Source organism: Eublepharis macularius, chromosome 5 (genome assembly GCF_028583425.1).
Source record: "Eublepharis macularius isolate TG4126 chromosome 5, MPM_Emac_v1.0, whole genome shotgun sequence".
Lineage (NCBI taxonomy): Eukaryota > Metazoa > Chordata > Lepidosauria > Squamata > Eublepharidae > Eublepharis > Eublepharis macularius.
This window is the reverse complement of record NC_072794.1, coordinates 101,758,171-101,776,171: the sequence shown is the minus strand read 5'-3', so window position 1 is coordinate 101,776,171 and position 18,001 is coordinate 101,758,171. Positions and strand designations below refer to the sequence as shown.

General features: G+C 44.4%; 1 protein-coding gene across 1 annotated transcript; it reads left to right on the top strand.

The window, feature by feature from the left end:
- Window positions 1-900: 900 nt before the first annotated feature.
- TMEM125 (transmembrane protein 125) lies at window positions 901-17,461 on the top strand. The gene is made up of 2 exons (XM_054981526.1): window positions 901-1,080; window positions 15,390-17,461. The coding sequence occupies exon 2, from the start codon at window positions 15,654-15,656 to the stop codon at window positions 16,332-16,334; it is 681 nt and encodes a 226-aa protein (XP_054837501.1). The 5' UTR covers window positions 901-1,080; window positions 15,390-15,653; the 3' UTR covers window positions 16,335-17,461.
- The last annotated feature ends 540 nt before the right edge of the window (window positions 17,462-18,001 follow it).

The window sequence follows — 18,001 nt, the reverse complement described above, 5'->3', positions numbered from 1 at the left end:
AAAAGCAGCTGGGTAGAAGGGAGATGGATTGGGGCTATGGTGCTAGAGAAAAGAGGTTTTAACTATATCCTTTGCATGCACACACAAAACTAAAATTGATCCCCTCTGGGTTGATTTCAGCTCCAGAAAGTTGGGGGGGGGGAAATCACAATACGGGTTCCTTTCTCTACCCCCCCCCCTTACTGAGGTTAAAAGCAATCAGGGCAGGGAGTTTTAATCAGAAAAAAGTCCCAGAGGTAAGAATACCTCTTACCTGACCCCTGAGCCATATCTCCCTCTCCCACCCATGGCTGATTTTTAAAAACTAGATTACATGTGGGCAAATCCAGTTTCACATCCCCAGCATCATGTATCATTTGGCCCTTAGAGACCTAAAAGCAATTCTACTCAGATCTTTCTCTTGCATGGACCTATAAAATACTTTGTTTAAGCCCCAAGGAAAACTCATTTCCAAGAAGTTAACTGAAGGATCCTTTAGCAGGAAGTAGTGCAAATTGTCTGTGGCTCTGTTTTGAAACAGCTTCACTCTTTCAACATTGGAACCATGGTCTCTATTGTCTCCTTGGAAATGGTGTGCTGCTCCTTGAGAAAAAGGTAGCTGGAGAATGTCAGCATTCTTGAAATAAACTTGACCCATAAGAGTTTTTGTCTCAGTCACCCTGTAGTTGTTCACCTTGGTTGGTAATGTCTGTTGTCCTGCTTCATTTCTGCCACGTAGCCCTCTGATTTCCTCTTCCTGCAAGCACACAGTCACCAGGTTGGAATGTTTCCAGGGACAACTGCAAGTTGTCTCTATAGCCCCACCCTGCCCAGGAATGTACCTGCCCAGGCAAAGGTCAGCACATGACGCAGCCTATCAGGTGTCTCACCTGGTCGAAGGCAAACTGAGAACGGAGGCTAGAACTGGCACCTGTTGCTTGACAGGTAGACTCAGGCACAATGGAAGACAAGAGATTTTAATGTTATCCTCAGGCCAAATCCTGAGAATTGTCCTAGCTGGAAGACAAACTCTATGGCCTAAACAGCCTAGCAAGCCTGAGCAAAAGAAATTTCCTGTCCTCTACAGTGAATCAGCTACAGGTGAGTCAAGTCCATCCTCCTTTCAGTTAATGTCTGCTCAGCCACCCCACAAAATACTGTCCACATTCTCTTTGGTCAAGGTTTGCAGGGCCTGCCTTGGGAAGGTTCTCAATAAGACTGACCACATCTCTCTCCCTCCCTCTCTTCCATTCTCACTCATACATATACGTTCCCCTGAAATTTCTACCTCATGCATAGCTTGGATGAAACAGTGCTAGCCAGCAAATACCTTTGGGGCAGGAGGATAGTGGAGATTGTAAAGGAAGGTGCGTGGAGAGAGAATTGGGGAGAGGAAATTTTATTGCTCTATGGTCTTCCCTGTTCAAACACTCCACAGGCTAAAAATAAGAAGAGATAAGGACTGCTTATATGTCCTTTCCCATATGGGTTAATGCTAAATAGCTGACAAGTCAAGCTGGCTGCAATCACCTCTGGGCTGCAGGCAATTCCAGCAAGATACAGCAAGCAGTGTTCTAACCTATTGTCTGTCAACAGCAGCATGGTTCACAGGCAAGCACTGCCTAGAACACAAAGCTGTTCTTTTGCCCGTTTGCCTGGACTTCTTATGGCACTGCCCATGATCTACATGACTCAACTACTTGCTCATCCAAGAGTAATTATACGCATGTAAGGGAAGACGCCCCCCCCCGGGGGGGGATGTATACAGCTGCTCTTGGTCCTTCTATCAGTGACTGAGCTTTGATTTCTCCCATCATGTGACTTTAGCTGGCAAAGTGCCCTGAATTTGCCTGTTCTTTTGATGGTTTTAGCAGTGATCTCATGCTCTGTCCCTTCTGGAACGGGCGGGGGGGGGGGCCTTAGCCTGACACTGTCAGGCTGTGTCTGGATCAGACACCTCCTCTGTCCAAACACCTGGCTATACTGATCCAACCCAACCAGTGGTTACTGTCCAAGTTGTCAGGCATTTAGAGAGTCAGTGTAATATAGTCATTAGAATGTCAGATTAAGATCAGTGAACATTAGGACTACTCCTCTGCTTAGTACTCTTAGTGAACATTAGGAATACTTCTTATGGGATCTGGGGCCAGTCACTTTCTCAATCTAGCTTACATCCTCAGTTTTGTTATGAGAAAAATTCATGGTCTGTCTGCACCTCCCTAGGAAGAAGAGGGGGAATAAAATGTGAATAATATAATTCCAGAATAAAGGGAGTCTACTGGGAAATGAAAGAGGGCACTTGGCTGCCCCCTCTTAGCTTCCTCCAGATCCTATAATGGAATGCTAAATACCCTCCAGATCCTAGAAATGCTGAAGCAAGGATTATTTAATCTGGTTCTTCAGAGATTTACTGTCCAATTTTACATCTTTACTCACTGATTCCTAAGTGTGTATAATATTTTAGCCTTATATACAGAACATTTCCAGAAGTAATCCTTTCTCCTCTGTTGCACAACCCCACACTTGTTATCTTCCATGATACAAAATGTATAACTATTTTAATGCTAAAACAGAAATGGGGCAGTGCATTTCACCAATATTTGTGCCCCCTAAAAAAAAAAACTTTTCACACATCTTGGCAAAAGGTGCAAAACTGTTTATAGTAAGCGCTTTTGGGAAGAGAGAATACATCTCCATTGCTAGCACAACTAATATGATGTTCCATTACCCTGGGAAATATATCCAAAGGCAGATGGTATGCCTCTGCATTGCTTTTCTTTCAATGCAGGGCTGTCAGTTTCCAGGTGATTGCTGGACATCTCCCAGAGTTACAACTGATCTCCAGGACATAGAGAAAATGGCTGTTTGAAGAGTGGACTGTATGGCATTACGTCTCTTCCCCAGGTTCCACCCCCAGAATCTCCAGGAATTTCCCAATCTAGAACTGGCAACCCCAGGTGCATTATAAAGCAGCATTGCCAAGGGAGTGCGTTTCTTTTCCTCTCCCCCACCCCCTGCCGTATTCCATCAGTAGTAATTCAAGGAAACAATGACTCTGAGGGGGGGGGGGTGAAAGTGGAGGGGAGCATTTTTATGCCCCTTAAAATGGTCAATTTTGCAGCAAAAAACCAACCTTGCAAAAATTCTGCACAGCACTAAGACATTTCCATTCCCCCTTCAAGTCGGACTACAAGTATTTGAATTTAATTAAAACCAGTGGTTGTAGTAGCCCTCCTTTCCACAACTGCTTGGCAGGGATTCACTTGCTTCAGAAAGGGGCTTAGGATTTCTGGCTGTTCTTCCTACCAAAAAATAGCAGCTGCCTAAAAGAGAGGCAAATCACATCCCAGGATACCTAAGGGAAGGTAAAAAGGTATGGCCCCACATTGACACAACCTGCTATAGTATGGGATCTTGGACAAACATCTCAGCTGGGCTGAGGAAAGCCCACAATTTGGACATGAAGTTGCTAATAGCACTGGTCACACATTCAGCCCAGGTCCCAGTCTCTCCATGACAGAGATTGTGTCTCAAGGGTTAAGGCAGCCTTGACGCAAGCATCTATTGTCCTACAAGCCGGAGAGCCAGTTGGTGACAAGAGGCAGATGCTGATGAGGGACCATGTGAGGCTGGTGCAGTGAATGGAGCTTTATTACTGTGTGGGATCTCTGCCTCTAGCATTAGGAACAAGCACTACTCAGTCAAGGGATGTTACGCTGACTTGTTCCAGAAGCCCTAAAGCAGCTAAGCTTTGATGGGCAAGACAGACACCCTTGCACCACAGCATCAGGGACATACTTGCTGAGGGGATATCCAGGCTGCAGCACCAGTGAGTGGAACTTCTTAGAATTCCTAGAGGGGAGGTCTGGCATGTAAGGGTTCTCTGACTGATCTCTGTGGAAATGGGATTTCAGTATGAGGGCCCTATGTGGAAGAGGATGCAAACCAGAGTCCTTGGAAGTTAGAAATTCAGTTCAAATACCCACAGGAAAGAAGCTTTATTGCAAGAGAGAAAGAGCAGCTTTACTGAGTCAAATCATCCTTGTGGGCCAGTACTGTGAAAATGAATGGCAATAGAGGACACAAATAGTTGCCTGATCACTGCTAGCTTCAGATAATTTAACATTAAGACAAGAAGGTGAGTTCTGAGTCCACCTAAGGAAACAGCTATGGGTATAAATTTAGCACCTATGTGAAGTGCTTTGTAAGAGAACATGTCCTTTTATTCAAAATTGTACTTTAATTTTCATGTTTGGCCACAAGATCTATCTAATGTGTCTGCTTTGTAAAGCGAATCAACAGCACATTTCCTCCTATTTATGATTCTTAAATGGCATTCTAAGATCTTTGAAGAACGGTGTGATAAAAATGTGATAATGATGCAAATGGCAGTGATAATGACTTATTAAACCATTCTGGATTGCCTGCTTATATTCTTCTAGATGCCATCTCTGTATCCTTTTTAGGGCTTTTTCTGTGTCCTTACATGACAGGCTGTTTGTATTTCTGCTTTCTTTAGTTGCCTTTCTCTGACCCTTTTCCAGTTCTATGATAAGATCAGATTCAACGGTAACAGGAGGGTGTTTATTTTCAAAGAATCAGCGTGTTTTGTAGAATGTATTCAGACGATTTTTTCTTTCTAATAACCCTAGCATCCTGTTTGTCTTTTGAGAATATTAACCCACTGAGATTATATTTGCCAGAGAGATCTCTGTTGACTAGTAACAGGTAGTTCAGGACTCAACTGGGTGCATTAAGAGGTTGTTTTTTGCCTGTAATATGTATCACTTGGCACCTAGCAACAAGGAATTTGATACACCAATCAGGTGTCCACTTTGTCAGTGTAATAGTTACAGGTCTTAGGTATTTTGAATAATTTGCATCATCTCAAAATGCTGCTACTTTGCCCTGCATTTCTGAAAAGTGTACAGTGCATTATTCATTAACACTCTGAAGTGTTAATGAATAATACACTGTAGCCAAAGATCGAGATTGTTATTTTAATTCAGTATGTTAAATCCAGCTCTACCCCATTTCCCATTTCTGGCCTTGCTGCCTATATCTCTTTCCACTAGAGCTGCCAGGTCCCATGGTGGGGATGGGAGTTCCCCCACTCCAAGCCTCTGCCCACTGCCACCACTCACCCCCCGTCCCCTGGGGGGAGGCCCAGGGAAAGGGTATGGGAGGCAAAAAACCTCCCAGGCCAGCATGCAACGGGCATGCTCCCACCAGCCATGTTGATGTCTCTTTTGGAAGTGATGTCATTGCTTCCTACTGGGAGCGTGTGTACTCTTTGCGTTCATACTAGAAGATCCTCAAGGTGATAGCCCCACCCCTCCCGCCAGGAGGTAAGTGCAACCCTACCCCCCCCCCCACTCTGAATGCCCCAGAACTTTAAGCATTCTATATGACGTTGTCACGCTGGCTGTGGGAGTACTCCTACGCTTTGTTTGGGGCCAATTTTGGCCCCAAATGGTCCAAATTGGACCTGCACAGAGTGCAGGAGAGTTCCTGCGGCTGGCGCGATGACATCACTTCTGGGAGGGCCGTCATCACACAGGTGCTGAAGCGCGGAAACAGAAAACATGCAGCCGGCACGAGGTAAGTGCCGGGTCCCCTCCCCTCCCACCAGGAGGCTATAAACGTCAGCTCAGCCAGCAGCATGCAACTGGGCCATAGGGAAGAGACTGCTGGGGGGGAGGGTTGCCAGGTCCCTATACCCTCCCGCTGGAAGGGGAACCAGGCACTTACCTCATGCCGGCAGCAAGATCTTCTTTGTGCACATGCAAAGCATGCATGTACTCCAGCGCCTGCGCAATGTCACCCTCAGAAGTGATGTCATCACACTGGTCACAGGAGTGCTCCCGCGCTCCATGTGGGGCTGATTCAGCCTGTTTGGGGCCCAAATTGGCCCCAAACGAAGTGCAGGAATGCTCCCACGGCCAGCACAACAACATCACATCCAGAGGTGATGTTGCCATGCCCTTTGGGAGCGCGCGTATGGCACACGTTCCTGAGGTGCCTGCTAATGGTGGGCAACCTCTGGGAACTTGCCACCTCCCACCGACCACTGGTGGGTTGGCAGGCAAGGTGGCAAACCCCTGGGAGTTTGCCCGCCACTGGCGGGCACCTGGGAACCCTATGGGGAGGGGTGTAAAGATGGGAACAGACAACAGTGGGTGGGAAGGAGAGAAAGCAGGAATTGAGACTGAGGCTATGGAGGACAGGGAAGGGAAAGAGGGCATTGTGGAGGAGGGGGAAATCAGATGCCCCCTGCAAGTCCTTGTGAGTCCCCACTTCTATATTCTAATGGCCCAGTGCGCCCCTATCTGCAAATACTTAAATCCACGGATTGGAGCCACAGTGGCAGAAAACAGTTCTGCAAACTTGGAGTACCCTGAAGGTTTACAGAAATATCTGAAAACATTTTTTAAAGCATGTTGGGGATTAAATCTTCCCCCAAAATAAGACCATTGTCTATGCTTGTGTAACTTCTCTTTGTATGGGATCTATGGGGCCTAGGAAGCAAACTTTGACACAATTTTAAGAATTTTTTTAAAAACCTTTTAACAATTCAACACAACTATTTTTTTTTCTTTAACTAAACTCATAAAGTGCAACCATACAGAAACTTTAAACCAACAAAGTCTCTGAAAAGGTAAACAGTTCAATTTGTCTGATTCCCAGGGCTTTTTTTCAGGGAAAAGAAGTGGTGGAAGTCAGTGGGTTGCCAGCACAAGGGGCAACTCCAGATGAGAGGTGGTGCCCCTAGTACCACGTGCGCACGCGCAAAGTGCACGCATGCTTCCAGGACCGCGCAATGACATCACTTTGGATCAGCTGGAACAAGGGGAGGAGTTTTCTAAAATTTAAATCGCCCTCAGCAAAAATGGTCACATGGCTGGTGGCCCCGCCCCCTGATCTCCAGACAGAGGGGAGTTTGGATCACCCTCCAGATCTGTCTGGAGATCAGGGGACGGGCCACCAGCCATGTGACCATTTTCAAGAGGTGCCAGAACTCCGTTCCACCGTGTTCCGGGTGAAAAAAAGGCCTGCTGATTCCACCTGTCATGATGTCTCCTGTCATACTCCTCAAGGTTCTGTGTACTGCTTGTATCCTGCAAGGCCCTATGTACTGTTTGACTCTGATGATAGGGGCTGAAGCTTGGGTTGTGTTTAGAATCCTTTATATGTTATGTGATTGTAGAGAAACACCATTCCTGGAAAAGAATGCAGTAAGGAATGATTCTAGTAGCTTATCAATAAAGTGCTTTTAACTACTGCTGTTACTGGACAAATGCAGTGAAGTCTTTTGAGAGTTACTTGGCAGATCCTTACAGATTGCCAGGAATCCCTATCCTCTGATCTTTAGACCTGAGCAGCTGTTGAATCCTGACACCTGAGCCATGGCAGTGCAAGGGGGAGAGGATACAAGTGCTACAGGTCCGACAGAGGGAAACTTTGAAGACCCTGCAGATAAGCATGGGCCCAATGCAAGTGCATTGGTTGAAGGAGGGGCACAGCCCTGCTTCTGTCTCCTCAGGAGTGATCTCAGCTACCAGGGGTTGTTTGAGTGCACCCCACGAGGATGGACCCCTTGAGTGGCATCGGCCAGGAGGAGAATGGAAAAGCTGGATTGTTGATGGAGTCACCTGTTTAAACAGAGTCTAGGCCTAGGAGAGGACCTCCTCAAGGGAGAGGAGGATCTGGATGAGGAACCAGAGTTGGAGGAGTTGCTAGGAGCAACCTCTGGTGAAGTAATTAAAGAGCTTCAGGCTGAAGTAGGGGAGATGAAGTGTGGCATGTATGAATTCATGTGGAACATCCAAGACTTCCTGCAAGTGACCCTCCAGCTGGATCAGCCAGTGGACCAAGGTGGTAAGCCTGATCAAGCAGCCACACAATCAGGGAATCAGCAACCTCCCCCACCCCCAGATGGGCAAGGAGCCCAAGTGCCCGTGCAGCCACAGATTCTACCTGTACCCCTAGGCAGAGGGCTGCCTGGAGGTGCCCCATTACCACCACAGGGAGGAGTACCGGGACCTCAACCCTGACAGCCGTTGGGCTACACAAGCTGGAAGCTCACTTTGAGGGGGACCCAGAAGCATTGGGGTACTTCCTAGTACAAGTGGCTGAATTGCTTCCCCAATGAAGCCAGCCAGGTGAGTTACCTGATTTGGGGGGAGCAGCAGCAAAGTGATATGTTACTGTCTACACAGCCAGAGTGCCAGAACTTTGGAGTGTGAGAACCTTCCTGTGTGCACTCAAGGCACAGTATGAAGACTCCCTCAAGGAAGAGAGGGCTAGGACCAAGCTGAAGTGCATGAGACAAGGGAATCGGTCGATGTGAGAGTTTGCAGCGGATTTCCGGCACATGCAGCCAAGGTGTGAAACTGGAATGAGTCAATGAAGGTATAGTTTTTCTGGTCTGGCTTGAACCCAGACTTGGTGGCCAATGCCATGATCCAAGATGACCCACGCACCCTGCTAGGGTGGATTCAACTGGCATGTGAGATCGAAAATAGAGAACAAGTAGTGAAACTGCTTTGTCTCCAGAATCAGGCAGGCCAACGGTGAGGGACAGCAGAGTACCAAAAGAGAGAGGAGCCGCGTACAAGAGAGCTGACAGCCCCAGCTGAAAAGGAGAGGAGGATAAAGCAAGGACTCTGCCTGAGATGTGGGGCCACCAGCCACTTTGCAGCAGAATGCCCTGGAGTGAAGAAGTCCACCCCCCACCCCCCAGGAGAGGAAAAGGGATCTAAGTGAGTCTTTCTACAATGTAGAAATTTCTACAAATTTCTACAATGCCAAGATCACGGCGATACAGCCCGGAAAATCCACAACAACCATCGTTCTCTGGCCGTGAAAGCCTTCGACAATATATAAGTGAGTCTTGTCCAGCTGCTTTAAGCCAAGAGGGGTGACTGCATGACCCAATGAGGAAGCTGCAGTGGCTGGAGCAGACGGATGGACCGATGGCTCCAGAACCGGCACCCCAACCAGGAGCAAAGGAAAAGAGGCTCCACCGGTGGAAAATGACGGAGACCTGCTGTGAAAGGCGCCGGCCAGCAGGTCCCAGAGGAGCCGGTGCCACAAATGGTGAAGCCAATGGGAGCTTTGTTTTTCATCCCTATTACCTTAGTGAACCCAAAGAGGGGGACTCATATAAGGATACGGGCCTTGATTGACTCTGAGTGTAGCCTGGATCTAATAGTCCCTGCTTTAGTAACACAAAAATCTAGAAGCCCTCCGATTGCCCCGAAGATTGAGCATGAAACAGCTCCGGTGGGTGCAGTTTTTTTCAAAGTTTCAATTCACCCTCAAGCACCTCCCCAGGTCCTCAAACTTCTTAGCGGATGCCTTGTCCCGCCTCCTACAACATGAAAGCCAGAGGAAGGAGATTATTGACACTATGTTCACACTGGCTTAGCTGGGAGGGGCGGTGGTGAGATGTCAGCAAGCACACGAGCTCCTGTTGACCCTGCCCCACTCTTGGCTACAGAAAATCAAGGTGGAAGTGGAAAAGGAGGGGGAGGAGGGATTGCAAGATCCTCTGGTGAAGGAGGAGGATGGATGCTGGTATAGAAATGGCAAACTGTATGTGCCAGAAACCCTTCAGGGGGAGGTGCTAAAGAAATATCATGACAACAAATTAGCTGGGCATTTCAGGTTTGCATTTAGCTCAGAGACAATTTTGATGGCCTGGGATGAGAAAAGTTATCTCTCAATGCATGACCACTTGTAAGATATGTTTGATGGGAAAGAAGCAGGGAGGAAAGCCCCCAGGACTGTTGCAACTGCTAGATTCCATCCAGACCCTGGGCTATGATTTCTATGGATTTTATCACAGATCTCCCCCGCCCCGCCCCGCCCCGCCCCAGCAAAGGGAAAACTCTGACTTTGGTAGTAGTCGATTTGTTTTCAAAGCAAGCTCACTTTCAACCATGTTCTAAGTTGCCTGCAGCAAAAAAGCTGGCTACCCTTTTTATGCAGAATGTGGTGCATTTACATTCTTTCCCCGAGAAGGTAATTTCAGATTGTGAGAGCCAGTTCATTGCCAAATTCTGGCAGGAGTTTATGAAAGTGACAGGAATTGAACAAGGACTTAGTTCAACACATCATCCGGGAACATCAGGGATTTGAAAGGAAACCAATGCCCCTGTTAGGCAATAACACCTGGGTAGAAAGGGGTGATTTAACAGAATGGTGGAAGAAGATAACAACCCAATGGGACTTGGTGAAACAAACTTTGGAAAAGGCTAAACTGGACTACAAGAATCAGGCAGACAAGAAACGCTCCCTTCCCTAGGACCTGAAACCTGGAGATGGGGTCTATTTCTCGACTAAGAACCTCAGGGGGGAGCAGCTGAGTAAAAAACTGGGCTGGAAATACCTGGGACCTTTCAAAGTAACTCGTTTGATTAATGATGTCACAGTTGAGCTTGACTTGCCTAAAAATCTAAAACGTGTACACCTTGTTTTTCATTTGAGCCTGCTCAAGAGAGACCCTGGACCAGATAAGTGACACCCAGAGCCGGTGGCCCTGCCTCCTATCATGGTCAGGGGCCAACCAAACCATGAAGTTGAACAAATACTGTACTCTAAATGGAAAAGGGGCATGTTGTTTTATCTGATTCAGTGGAAGCATATTGCAAAAAGGTAAGCTGAGTGGGTTAGGTCCACTGATGTTAATGCTGATAAATTAGTTAAAGCCTTTCACAGGAAATACCTGGACATGCCGGGGGGAAATTGAGCTGGGGGGGAGCAGGATGTCAGGATCTCTCCTGTCATACTCTGCAAGGTTCTGTGTACTGCTTGTGTCCTTCAATGCCCTGTGTACTGTTTGACTCTGATGGTAGGGGCTGAAGCTGTTCTCTGACTGGAATGTGAAAGGCTGCAAGGGAGGGGGCTACTCTGTTATCTGTGTGTTTTCTCTTTAGCCTGGGAAACAGTGCCTCACAGCCTTGAAGTTTCCAACACATCATCTCTGCTTAGTCCTGCTGATTATCTCTTGAACTTAGCTAGTTGTTTCCTGAAGGGGGTGGGAACTCTGGGGGATTAGGCTGTGCTTAGAATCCTTTATATGTTAGGAGCATGTAGAGAAATGCCATTCCTGGAAAGGAATGCAGTTGGGAATGATTCTAGTAGCTTATCAATGAAGTGCTTTAACTCATGCAGTTACTGGACTCATGCAGTAAAGTCTTTTGAGAGTTACTTGGCAGATCCTTACACCACCAAGTGATAAGCATCCTTTTTCACAATCCTTCCACTTTGAAGCGACTGGAGCCCAAGCTTCTGCCCTCTTCTTGTGGAATTACAGCCCTGCAAAAATAATACAATCCCAGTAACACCAACCAAACACAATACACAAACATCACTTTTAGTCATATTCTTCACATACAACATTTCTGATTACCTTAGTCAAGGTGATAAGAGCATATTAATTATTATTAAGCTCCCCAGCAACCAGCTTCTTCCTCAGCTGTCTGGCTCTAGCTACTGACTCCACCCTACTGGGCTAAATCAATTACCTCATAGGGGTTACACTTTTAGACAACTTCCTTCTCTGTCAGCAGCAAAGACCAGAAAACTTAGGGTCTGGTTCATACTTGGTCCCAGAATGTAGGTTTGTATATGCTGCAGGCATAGGAAAGAACTTCTGACTCCACCAACATTTGTAGCACTTTCAGGCTTAAATCAGACAAGGTAGTCACATGAATCTTTCTGCCAACCTTGGGTTTTTTAACCCAAGACTGGAGTTTGAGCATCGGAATAGCAGAGGACAAGGGGTTACTTAGCCCTTTCTCCTCTGAGCATTTTTTTGCTCAAAATTGTATGCACACACCACCGGCTTTTCCACTGACAGAAAAGATATGGAAGAGTTTCTTTTATTCTGCAAATAGAAAAGCAGCTTGGATTTAGCAAGACGGATTAGTGACTGGCCCTCTTTGGCCTGATTCAAATATAGTAATGCACAACAAGCTACTTTGTGCACCTATTAAAACAAGGGTAATGGCCTCAGGCACTGGATCCAGGTAAGAATATGCTTTCCCATCCCCAGTCCAAGGTATTTCATCAACTATATGATAATTCTCTTCCTCATCCTCCCCTAATTGCTGGAAAGATTGTGGAGAAGAAGGAGATTTTGCCCACTGCTGGTGGAGGTGCAAGCATATAGAAACATTTTGGAAAGAAGTGCTAAAGGAAATCCGGAAAATAACAGGATATGAACTTCCTCTGGCACCAGAAATTATCCTGTTAGATCAATGGGATAATTGGCAGACCCATATTCCCACATTAAGGAGAAACCTAATAACCACCTTACTGGTAGCTGCAAAGAGTACAATAGCTACACTTTGGAAATCTAAGGCTACCCCCTCAATTGACAACTGGCAAAAAAAAAATTGGGACCATTATATATCGGAAAAGTTGTATGATAAAATCTACCAAGTAGAACACTTCCCAAGAACAACTAATTTTATGGAGAAATGGTTTCCATTTTTTGAATATCTGGAATATAACAGCTCCATGCCCAGCCTAAAATTTTTTCACACATATGCAAATATATAAAATACCTCTTAGTTTCATAGAATATCTGGTGTACTTTGTAAGAATTCCCTCTCTTTACTAGATCAACTATAATTCCTTATATTGTAATAAGCATTACTTAGTATAATTACTACTAATTATTAACATAGACTTCTTGTGAGTTATAAATCTTTGTATATTTAATTGTTACTTATTACTTGCTTTGACTTTATGCATGTTTTTAAATTTTGTGTGCTTATTGTTTAACAGTTTATAGTTGTGTTTTACAGTTTTAATAAAACTTTATTTAAAAAACAAAACTATATGATAATTACAGAGATCAGTTCATTAGGGTTCCATGTGAATCCACATCATAGTGCACATGTATATTTAATACCTGATGATTTTCACCTTTCTCCATGCATGTTAGTCAGCACATCCATGCTCAACAGCATCCAGAGCTGACTAATCCAGATTGATCTATGGATCCATCGCTTCTCTGCATTCACAGGGCGGGCAGTTTCTGCACATGAAAAACAATTGTTCCATATCTAGAAACCTTCCACATAATACCACATAATTGTATGAAACTTGTATTACGTTGTTCAGTTTGGATTTCTTTTAGGTTTTATGTCATTTAAAATAGGACGACACATCACATGATGACTAATGGAGGCTACAATTGTAGCAAAATATATATTAATACATTGGAAAAGCAAAGATATCCCTAAAGTAGTTAGGTGTGTAAGAGTTCCATGTTTACCTAGAGGAGTTTCATCAGTATATTGGATGTTTAAGACTGAATGGGAAGTTATCAACATCCTAGGATGGGAACACCTTGGAGGGGGCCCAGGGTATAATTTGAATGCATATGATATGTTACTGAAGCTGAGAAGGTATGGGTCTCATTGGTGCCTACACAGGAGACTTCCTGATAACTACATGTATGCAATCTTAAGCTCCTGGAGGAAGAAGGGTGATGTATAAATGTAAAATGTATAATGCATACGTGACGTATAAATGTAATAAATAAACTGTGTATATTCATTTTTAATAGTTACAGTAATTATTATGGTTGGAAGATATCTTTAATTATAAGTATGTTAATGTACATTATAAATAAGCAAAAATAAAAATATATTACAGAAGAAGCCTGAGAACAGAAACTTCAATCACTCTTAACCCTGTTACCTTATACCATTGTATCAGCAATACCATGTAGATCAATATTGTCTAATTGACAACAGAAATACAATGTAACTGTTAGAGCAGCATTTTCCAACCAGGGTTCTACAGAACTCTGAGATTCCATAGGACATCGTCGGGGGTTCTGTGAGAATTCATGGAATAAATAAACGAAAATTTTGAAATAATCTGAAAAATTCCAAATATATAAGCCCAAATATGACACTGAAAGTAAATCTTATATTGACTTTGGATATCAACTTCATTTTGATGTTTAAGTAAACTTTATTTTGATTTGATATTTAGCAATTTGAAAAAAAGATTATACAATACAAAAAAGACAGGAAAAGGCTGCATTTTTTCTCTTTATGATATAAGCTTACACACATATATCAGCTTTTTACAAATAAAATTTCTTGACAATAATTTAGCAATAATTGAATTGCACTTCCCACTATCAACTTTTTCTGGCCTATAAATGTTTTCAAATGTAGAGAGGTTCCTTGGGATTTGAAAAATTAATTTAGGGGTTCCCCATAGGAAAAAGGTTAGAAAACAATGGGTTAGAATATCAAACTATGATTCGAAGGACTCAGGCTCAAATTCCCACTCTGCCATGGAAGTTTGGCTAAGTCATACTCTCTCAGCCTAACCTACCGCACAGGAGAAAAGAGCAAGAGTCCAGTAGCACCTATAAGACTAACAATATTTGTGATTGGTTATGCACTTTCATGAGTCAAAGCTCACTTCTTCAGATACTTCTCCAGGTATCTGACTTCTTCAGGTATCTGAAGAAATGAGCTGTGACTCATGAAAGTGCTGTGCTGCGCCTTGGCACATTCTACCACCATCTTCTACAGCCTCATGTAAATAAGGCCTTGGACAATTTTAATGTGATGCTAGTTAAGACAAAAGCACTCCTATTGCCTCTTATTTAAACTGGTCTGCCAGTCACTCATGCAAAGCAGCTACACCCCATCGGTAAGTGCTTTTGCCTCAGCCAGCATTGTGTTTAAATGAGGCCTCATTCTGTTGCTATGGTGAGATCATTCTACCTTATACTTCCATGCATGATTGCATCATTTTGTTGTGACAATGTCCTGGTTGTTTGTTTATAGGTTAGATGGGAGGTTAAAACAAACCCTTATTAAAAGTTAAAGTCAGTGCTCCTTTCTGAACATTCATAACTCGAATGGATTTCACTTTTCTTTAAATGGTTCCTCTGTTGTATGCAAAATGACAAAAAAATGAAGAAAAATCCTTAAAAAGGTTCACTTTATATACTGTACATAAATCCCATTCAATCTTCTCATCACATGATGCAGATTTCAATACAGGGGGAAAATCACTTTAAATAAAGATTTAAAGAATACCTCATGAAAACTGCCAGTGTTTAAACATTTCAAAGTATATAAATAGTACTTGAAACTGTGAAAACAGAAAACAACGGGAAATTAGGGGTTAGTTTAGTGCAGACTACTCTTAAAAAAAGGAAAAGAAACCAAGAAAACACAGAATCTAAACAATCCTGCCTATTAAAGCAGGTTTTTCTTCTCAGAATTTTACTTGACCTCACAGGAACTGGAGTTTCACTTCAAGGGCTTGTCCTCATGGCAAAGGAGCCAAGCTTGTTTGGGGAAGAGCCCCTCTTCAAGCAGCATTCTTCATTTCATAACATGTTGTCTTTTTATTTTCAGATAAATGTCAAGAACTTGGCAAGATTAGCAGCAAATGAGCTACAGAACACTCCCAACTTTCACTTACTGTCCCTAGGCCCCAAAATTCCACATCCTTGGTGCGCTGCATCCAAACCACACCACTGGAACCTGCTAATACTCAGGCTGTTCCCATCCGACTGAGAAATGACACCTCCACCTGCCTTGCTGTGGTCCTAACAGCCACTTGAAGTAGTGGCTCCCCTGCATTACCTACTGTATGCATGAGCTGATCTGGTGTCTGCCATGCCCGAACTACAGCAACTGGGTGCATCTAGACCTCCTGCTAATGCTGGGCAGATCCAGAGGAACATCCTGGAAGAGCATGTGGAGCTGTGGTGGTCCCAGCAGCCCAAAAAATCTTTTCTTTGCTACGGGGTGGCTGTAGCACTCATCCTGGCCTGTGGGGCGGGTGGCATTGCCCTGCTGTACAGTACTAGCAGCCGTTCTGGGGAATGGAGACTAGGAGTGGGCACCACACTCTGCTTGCTGGCACTCTTGGTATTATTGAAGCAGCTGCTGAGCTCAGCCATCCAGGACATGAACTGCATTCGCAGCCGGGAACAGGTTGAGCTGCTGAAAAGCGGCGGTGCCTCAGACTGTGCTGTGCTGCTCTTGACAGCTCTGGTGCTACTGGTGTGTGGGACTGTCCTCACTGCACTTTCCTCTACTGCTACCACTAGCAGCAGCACTGGCACCCACACCACACGCCCCCTTGCCAGCATGTTCATCAGCGGCATTGTGCTCACAGCCTCTGGAGCTATCCTGTTGCTCAGCCTACTTCTTTATTTGATGTGGACCTCCTGTCACTCCACCACAACTCATACCCGTGATGCTGGCAATGACAGAGCCCTCTTCACAATATCAGGACGCATTGCAGCCAATCAACAGCTCGCCACTACCTCCAGCACAGCCAACCTTATTTAAGCAGTAGCGCCTGCCTCTGATTGTGAATAAGGTGGCTTTAACAGACACAGAACTGGTATTTGCACTTTACTTCAAACAAACTACCCTGAAACAAAGGCAGTTTCCTGAAATGTGATGGAACTACAAACTTGCAGTGCCAAGACTGCCACCTTGGCTTGTTGAGCAGGCAATGCAACCCACAAAAAGTCTTGCTGTTGAATGCGAAGTCAGTATTGTATGAGCAGAGGAATGGTTCCAAAGGAATAGTTTCTGGCATTAAAAAAGTCTCCCAAGTGGCTAGAGGATGGCTGAGTTCTGAGGGATGCATCACTTTCACCAGTTTCTCTGAAAATTCAATATAGCTGCAACTTAGCTTCTGAGCTATTACCAGGCATTGGTCCCTTGTGTTCATGTGTAGCAGTCAAAAGCCTAAAAACATGCTTGAAAAATGAAAGCTGCATTTCTCAGGATAATGAATTCTGTGCCCAATTCCCATTTTTGCACGTGTGTAGCATGATTGTCTGAATCACAGAATGCACACAGCTCTGTTTTGACCATCATATGCAGACAAAGGGGTAATTACAAGTAGGTTAATTTTGCATTGAAAATCTGCTTCATGAGGGGTTTTTTTGGAACCACAACACTGATAGTGGCAAAGCTCACAGTCTACCACCCTCATCTGGCACTTGCCAATGGGGAGGGATGACTAAGGATGACTTGTCCTGGTCTGGGACTGGTATATGAATTGGGGTTTAGAAACAAGGCTACAGAAATGTTTATCAAGACTGTAACATATAGTGAGTGCATGCACAGATATGCAGAAGCGTAGGTATATATGTGATGGTACTTTGACTAAGATGTACAAGTGCCAAGACCAGCTGCTATAAATGAGCCTAATATACAGGATGTGAAGAATTTAATTCTACTTGGCTTACTGAATTACTCAGGAAATCTCTGTTCACTGGAAGCTATTAGGAATGACTGAGCTTGTCATGAATATCTTGCCCTTGACCCAGACAGTGATAAGTTTAAGTTCTCTAGCCTGACAGTTACCATCTCTATCCATTCCCAGTTATGACACTTTTTCAAATGGCTGTGAAGTAGATTCACAACTGTAATAAAAATAAATAAATCTGATTATAACTACACCTATTCTGTTTCCTACAACTTTTCGCAGACTACATGACATAAACATGTATCTAATAGTGATGACTTGATCTTCCATGCAGAGGGAGACACCTAAGGCTATGGTATATGTTTCTAAAAGATAGGGGGATAACTCCTCATCCAATAACTGGTGACATCTACACATAAGCAGACATTTAAAAAAAACTGTTGTTGTTTATGTACAGATTGGCCAAGAGGAAGGGATAGGAAAAGACATGACCTTGAGAACTGAGTAGGAAAGGAAAACATGCAATTAGGAAGAGCAAGCAGGGAGCAGTAAGGAAGGATGGATCTCCCCTCTCTTGCAGTTCCCCTTCTTGGTCTAATCTAAAATTCGGTGGGCCCTAAGTTCTGCTTCATGAAGGAAACCGAATCAGCTACCTTTTGGGGCTGGATACTGCAAGAAGCAATGGTTGCTGAAGAGAACATGGCTTTTAAAAAGTTACAATGGAAAGAGACAAAGAAATGTCACCCAGGTTCAAGCAACTACACAAAGACAAGATTGAGTTTGCACCCTGGCC

Bases quoted from the DNA above. Each gene is read 5' to 3' on its own strand.
- TMEM125 (XM_054981526.1), top strand. From the start codon at position 15,654: ATGCCCGAACTACAGCAACTGGGTGCATCTAGACCTCCTGCTAATGCT.